This window comes from Herpailurus yagouaroundi, unplaced genomic scaffold (genome assembly GCF_014898765.1).
Source record: "Herpailurus yagouaroundi ecotype Mexico unplaced genomic scaffold, PumYag 67449, whole genome shotgun sequence".
In the NCBI taxonomy this organism is placed as follows: Eukaryota; Metazoa; Chordata; class Mammalia; order Carnivora; family Felidae; genus Herpailurus; species Herpailurus yagouaroundi.
This window is the reverse complement of record NW_024420258.1, coordinates 1-6,223: the sequence shown is the minus strand read 5'-3', so window position 1 is coordinate 6,223 and position 6,223 is coordinate 1. Positions and strand designations below refer to the sequence as shown.

The 6,223-nt window shown below is 56.3% G+C and overlaps 1 protein-coding gene across 1 annotated transcript; it reads right to left on the bottom strand.

Moving 5' to 3' along the window:
• Positions 1-254: 254 nt before the first annotated feature.
• LOC121025023 (protein unc-13 homolog A-like) lies at positions 255-6,198 on the bottom strand. The gene is made up of 3 exons (XM_040467370.1): positions 5,636-6,198; positions 3,703-3,738; positions 255-543 (listed from the first exon to the last, which is right to left on the bottom strand). Exons 1-3 carry the CDS (start codon positions 5,988-5,990, stop codon positions 332-334), a joined length of 603 nt encoding a protein of 200 aa, XP_040323304.1. The 5' UTR covers positions 5,991-6,198; the 3' UTR covers positions 255-331.
• Between the last annotated feature and the right edge of the window lie 25 nt (positions 6,199-6,223).

The following is a 6,223-nucleotide window of genomic DNA, read 5'->3' as shown; positions in this document are numbered from 1 at the left end:
CGCGGTCCGTGAGTTCGAGCCCCGCGTCGGGCCCTGGGCTGATGGCTCAGAGCCTGGAGCCTGTTTCCGATTCTGTGCCTCCCTCTCTCTCTGCCCCTCCCCCGTTCATGCTCTGTCTCTCTCTGTCCCAAAAATAAATAAACGTTGAAAAAAAAATTAAAAAAAAAAAAAAAAAGAAAGGGCCCTACTACCCTACAAGAATGCTGCCTTCCTGGACCCGCTGACCTCCATGCCCAGCTCCCCCAGGTCCTCTACTCCTCTCTCCACTCTGGGACCCAGAGCCAGATACACGCGCAGGCATGCCCACGGATCCTCTTCCTGAACACCGTGGCTACCTGAGGGCCCGCGGCTCGGAGAACTCCTCATAACTGTGCACGGAGTCACTGTAAGATTCCCGGGAGCCCAGGGGTGGTGGGCGGACAGAGTACTGGTGGACTGAGGCATTGGGCTGGGATGTGGTGTAATAGGGTGGCGGGATGCTGTTGCTTGTCTCGCTGCGATAGTCGCTGTCGCGATCGTCCACCGCACTGTCAGGGTCATCGTCTGGAAGAGAGAGGAGCGGAGGGAAGAGGGTGAGGAGGGGAGGGAGAGAGAGGGCGTCCAATGGAGGCCAACACAGTCTCTCAGACTTAGGGAGTCTTCGCTGTCTGCTAACCCAAGAAGAGGGATCTTTGCCAGAATGAATGCAGGATCTCGGGTCACGTTAACAGAAGCAGAGGCTGCAGGATAAGGGAGGTGAAAACCCCGCTTTGCCAGTCAGACTGGACTCCTAGGCTGGGGCCCAACGCAGGTCCTATAATGTGGGGGGGACAGGGGCAAATTGGAGGGTGTCCTTCGGCTCAAACGTGAGCACGGACTTGGCTAAAGTCCAGGCTTTCTGAAAGCATGATGAGTTTTTCCATCAGGCAGTGAGCTTCCCGTAAAAGAAGTCACACAAATACTCAGGGGGACGTTCAGAGGGAGATCAGGGGGACAAGGTTGGAGTAGAAATTTCCTTTAAGCCTCAGAGATTTCTCGATGTCCGAGGATGGGGCTCCTAGATCTGAGCTCACACGTGTGGGAACAAACATGGGGGCTGACGATACTATAGGCCTCGAAAAAGGATTAGATTCTTAGGTCAGATTCTTAGATTCTTAGGCAAGACCATTGCGCACCCAGAATCTACGGCCGAATGGAACAGGGCAGAGTGCTGAACTTCAAGTGTTTTATAAGCACTAAAGGGCATTTTAGTGTGGTTTGTTTTCCTTGATAAAAAAAAAGAACAGCGTCGAAGGATGCGAGATTGTGATTAGGACAGTAGAGACTCAATTTATTTAAAAGGCAACCCTGGAAAACAAATGGGCTGCAAGAGAAAAGAAATGAAGGCCCAGATTAGGTGGCCCAGGGCGTGAATTGACCGGTGGTATTAAATGCCAAGGGGAGGGGTGCCTGGGTGGCGCAGTCGGTTAAGCGTCCGACTTCAGCCAGGTCACGATCTCGCGGTCCGGGAGTTCGAGCCCCGCGTCGGGCTCTGGGCTGATGGCTCAGAGCCCGGAGCCTGTTTCCGATTCTGTGTCTCCCTCTCTCTCTGCCCCTCCCCCGTTCATGCTCTGTCTCTCTCTGTCCCAAAAATAAATAAACATTGAAAAAAATTAAAAAAATAAATAAATAAATGCCAAGGGGGGTGATGTGCCCCTTTTTAATGCCTTTAGGTTTCTTTGCTCGTGTGCCGGATGTGTGTGTATTTTTTCGCCTTATTATTTTAATCTCCTAATCCCACCCCCCCCAGCTAATTGTGTCTGTTTCTATGTATTTGACAAATAGGTCCATTTTTTTAAATGGGGTGAACGGTGGGGGGGGGGGGCGCCTGGGTGGCTCAGGTCATGATCTCACGGTGCGTGGGTTCGAGCCCCGCATCTGGCTCTGCGCTGACAGCTCAGAGCCTGGAGCTGCTTCGGATTCTGTGTCTCCCCATCTCTCGGCCCCTCCTCTGCTCGTGCTCTGTCTCTCTCTGTCTCTCAATAATAAACAAACGTTAAAAAAAAATCAAGTTCATCCTTCATGTAAACACCTATTTGGATTCATTCCCTAAGTTAGTTTGCCTTTTGAGAAACCTTGAATTCGTTCTCGGCGAGCTCATCAAGGTCACTCTGGCCTCCTGGTTTCTCATCTGACTCGGGCCACTGTGACCTACGAGCTTTTTATCCTGTCCCTGTCGTAAGCGGCCACCATCTGATGTGCTGGGTGCCATCAGTGCCGGCATTTTAGGCAGAGGCAGATGTGAATTTCCACGGCTCAGGTCTACACGCCTCAGGGTATAGCTGTGAGGCCACGGAGGCCTGAAGCCGGGGATCTGAAATCCGGACAGTGTCCCCGTGGAATTCCGGACGAGTTGTCAACGTTACCGAATTGTTCCTTTGACCCATTTGTTCGCTACCCAGTTTTCTGGGTGTAGAGCCTCTAACCAAACCGGCATATCCTGTCTGCCCAACTGTCCTGGACCAGGCCAAGATGCTCCCAGCCAAACTGCCTGACGCTGCGGGTGTAGTCGGCGAACGGTGTTTGTTTGTTTGTTTGTTTGTTTTTCCAGACACATCGTCCAGTTTTGGGGGCCAAATTGCTTTCTATCGGTTTGGGTTTTTTGGTTTTGTTTTGTTTTGCTTCCACCCTCACTCCGCTTCCTCCCACATGGTTTTTGACCGAATTGCCTGCTTGCCCAGAGAGGCATTTTCAGCCACTCGTGTTTCAACCCACTGGCCCGACTGTCTTTGTGCTTCTTGACCCAGCGATCAGCTTTCGCCACGTTGGTTTTAACCAAAAATATCTCTGTTTGTCGACCGTGCCGTTTGTCTGCGGCAAACGGGTTGGTACCGGGCCCTCTTGCTTGCTGAATGGCTTTTCTGGCTAAATGGGTTTTTTGACAAATTGTTCCGGATCAAAGTAGCGGTAAACATTTCCCCTGGTCCCGGAGGGAAGGGGGACGCGGGGTCTGGCCGTCAGGTTGTGGGCACTGGTGGAGGCGTTCCTAGTTGGTGGGGTAAAGGGAAGGAGGGAGATTCACGTTCAGGCCATAAGCCTGGATTTTTCTGGAAGGGGCAAGACACGGAGGAAAGGGAGCTATGCCTTGGGGAGATAAATGGGCACCCAGGTGTTGGGGGAGGGGAGGGCTGGTCTCCTTCCCCCGGGGGGTTAAATTGGAGGAAGATGGCAGGGGGCTTTGGGAGCTGAGGTCTCTGGAGTGATCCGTGCCCGGGGTTCCCTGCCCGGCTGCTCTCTCAAGGACCCTCTCCCCCCCCATACCTACCCCCCTCTGAGTGACACTGGGGCCCATTTCCCGGCGGGGCAGCGGCGGAGGAGGAAGGTGGGGAGACAAAAGACAGGAAGGAGTCACAGGAGAGGAGATGACGTTATACACGGGGAACAGGGGGGAAGGGGTCACAGTGCCCAGCTGGAGACACCCAGGTCTCTGCTCGAAATGCCCACTCCTCCCGGCGGAATCCCTCCACCCCGGTAATGGTGCCCGCTCCCAAGCGAGCAGAGCAGGACCCTCGAGACAGACCTTAATGGTCAGGGACAGGAGGGCACAGGCGGGGTCTTATCAGTCCTCAGGCCCCCCCCCGCCACCGGCTCCCCGATTCCCCGGCGGTCGGGCAGGGGGGGCCTCAGGGTTGCCAAGGCCCCCACCTCCCCGTGGCCTCCCAGAACATCAAGCTGAGTACTTACTCTGCTGTTCACCCCAGCCAAAATAATTCCAGTTGCCTACAAAGAGAAGGGACAGAGATAATAAAAGGGAGCAGGCGGGGGCGGCACGGGGCGGGGGGGACCCCCATCCTCCTCATTTTCCCCTTCTTCTCCTCCCACCCCAGGACCTCGATCCCCTCCTGCCCCGAGCGTCTCAGAATATCACTCTAACCCCCCTGACATTTGTGCTGCCTTCGGTCATCAAGGTGGGGTAACCGCATCCTTCAAAGAGGCCACAGGCTCAGCCAGGAAGTAATCAAGGGGACCTTCGGGCCCAGGGTTTTATCACCCCTGCCCTCCCCCTTCCGGCAAACAAGGAAAGAAACCCTGGACTGGAAATCCTACACTTCGAAATACCACCACCCCCCCCCACCCGCCATTGGGTGGGGTTTAATAATTCTGGTCGTTTGACAGGTGAAGGCATAGGGCTCAGAGAGGTAGTGTGAGCAGCCTAAAGTCACACAGCTTCTGAGCATCAGGACCGGGGAGAGAACCACATTTCCCCCCCATCCCCTCAACCCCAGCGCCCCTCCCCCACCCCCCACCCCGGGCATCTTGGGAAAAATGCCTCGGGCCAGAGTCCTGACACCTGGCTGCCTCCTCCGTGAAACGGAGGCGACAAACTGTTCCCAAGAGAACTTGGAGGTAAAGGCTGAGGGGTAAGGTAAGTCTCCGTTCCCAAACTGAACCCACCCCTTCCTTCAGTCCACCTGTCCAGGAGTCACCTGTCTGCTCCTGCCTGAATCTGTCCCCACCCCACCCCTTCAGTGACCCCGTTCGCCACCAGGGTGGGGGGTTGTAATTTCCTCAGGGCGGTGATGACCCCTCCCCAGGTAGGGAAGTCAAAGGGTTTCTCGATAGCAGCCCCAAGAAATGAGGTCCCCCAAGTGCAGTCCCCCCCCCAGCCCCTCCACTTTGTGGTTACCATCCTGGGCATATGGGGGGTCGACAACGCATACAGGGGAGACTGGGGGGGGCGAAAGGGGGAAGGGGGAGCAGGATGGAGAAGGAGAAAGAGGTTGAAAGGTGGGGGGGGGGGCCAAAGTGCCACGGGTGGGGTTCTGCCCTGAGACTGCATGATTTGTCCCTTTCTCCCCACTCCAGAGGACTCGGAGGGCACTTTTAGGAGAGAGACATCTCCTTGGCCCAGGCGCGACCGGCCTGGGTGCCTCTGAGTCTCCGTAAGGCCAAGGAGGATAAACCCCCCTGCAGACTTCAGCCTCGACGGAGGGGCAGGTGTCAGAGGCACAGGACTGTCATTGCCATCAACAGATGCGGTGCAGTGGAAAGAGAAGCAAACTTGGGAGCCCCGCAGACCTGAGTTCAAGTCCTAGCTCTGCCTCCGGCTGGGTGTGTGGCCTTGGGCAAGTGGCGTCTCTTCTTGGGCCTCGGTTTCTCTGCCTCAGAAAATGGGCGAGTGAAAAAGCCTTCATCCATCGTTCGTGCACCCTGTGTTAACAGGGTTGTCTGTCTACACCGTCTGACTGTGGGCTGCTGGGGTGGGGGCGGGGGAGGTCTCCGCGGGGGCCCCGCGGAGGTTTGTTCAACGAGTTATAGGCCCTCATCCAGGGTCCGGCGAGTGACACGAAAGGGTCTGCCAAGGGTTTTTCAAGTCTCTAGAAGGGCTCCTCTGCGTCCTTCCAACAGGCCTCAGGGTTGAAGACACTGTCACGCCCTCTTTCACAGAGAGGGGCTCTGTGGATCCGAGGGGGACACCGGCAGGCCTGCGACCACACAGCAAGGCAGGACTCGCATTCGGGTCCCAGGTCTTTTCTTTCCACTGCACCGTGAGCAGGCATCGTGCGTTCTTAGGACCTGTCCTCTGGAGGGGAGTGGCCCGTGACACAGGACAGCCCCGGGTGGGGGAGGGACGAGGGTTCAGCTGATGCCCAGGGAGGACTCGAGAGATACTTACAACACTGGTTGCTGGGGACGGGGAGAGGCTTGTCTTGTTCATCTTGGAACGAATACTGAGAGGGAGGGAAGGAGAGAGGGTGCCTCTCAGGAAGGGACAGGAGCCAGGGGACCAAGATGGCCCTCTGCTCTGTTCCATTCTGACCCCCTCCCGCGGCTTCCCAAATCCCCTCCACCTGCAGGAGGAGGATACAGATGTCCACAGAGAAAGACACACACACGCACACACACACACACACACACACAGAGCGAGAAACAGAGACGCGACAGCAAAAAGAAACACGGATGAGAGAAAGGAACAAATAGACGTGGGGGCAACCGAGGCAGGGAGCGGAATAAAGAAGAAGACGAGACATGAGGCTGGACAAAAACGGTTAACTTGTGAGTGTCGCCCGTTTTGGGCTCCACCTCCCGCGGGACAGAGCTCTGGTCTTGCCTGCGGTTTCTTCCTCGCCTTCGCCTTCGGAAGGCTGTTCTTCTGGACCTCAGTGGCTCTTTGCGCGGTGATGACGCAGAGCCACGAAGAAGACGGGGAATGTCACGGAAGAACAGGGGGGCAGGGGCGCCTGGGTGGCTCTGACGGGCACGC

What these genes read in the sequence shown, in the direction of transcription:
- LOC121025023 (XM_040467370.1), bottom strand. Translation starts at nt 5,990, where the DNA reads ATGTCTCGTCTTCTTCTTTATTCCGCTCCCTGCCTCGGTTGCCCCCAC. An exon ending in CGTCCCCAGCAACCAGTGTT is followed by an intron (nt 3,739 to 5,635) that starts GTAAGTATCTCT and finishes TTCTCTTTGTAG; the next exon opens with GCAACTGGAATTATTTTGGC. An exon ending in TGGCTGGGGTGAACAGCAGA is followed by an intron (nt 544 to 3,702) that starts GTAAGTACTCAG and finishes TCTCTCTTCCAG; the next exon opens with ACGATGACCCTGACAGTGCG.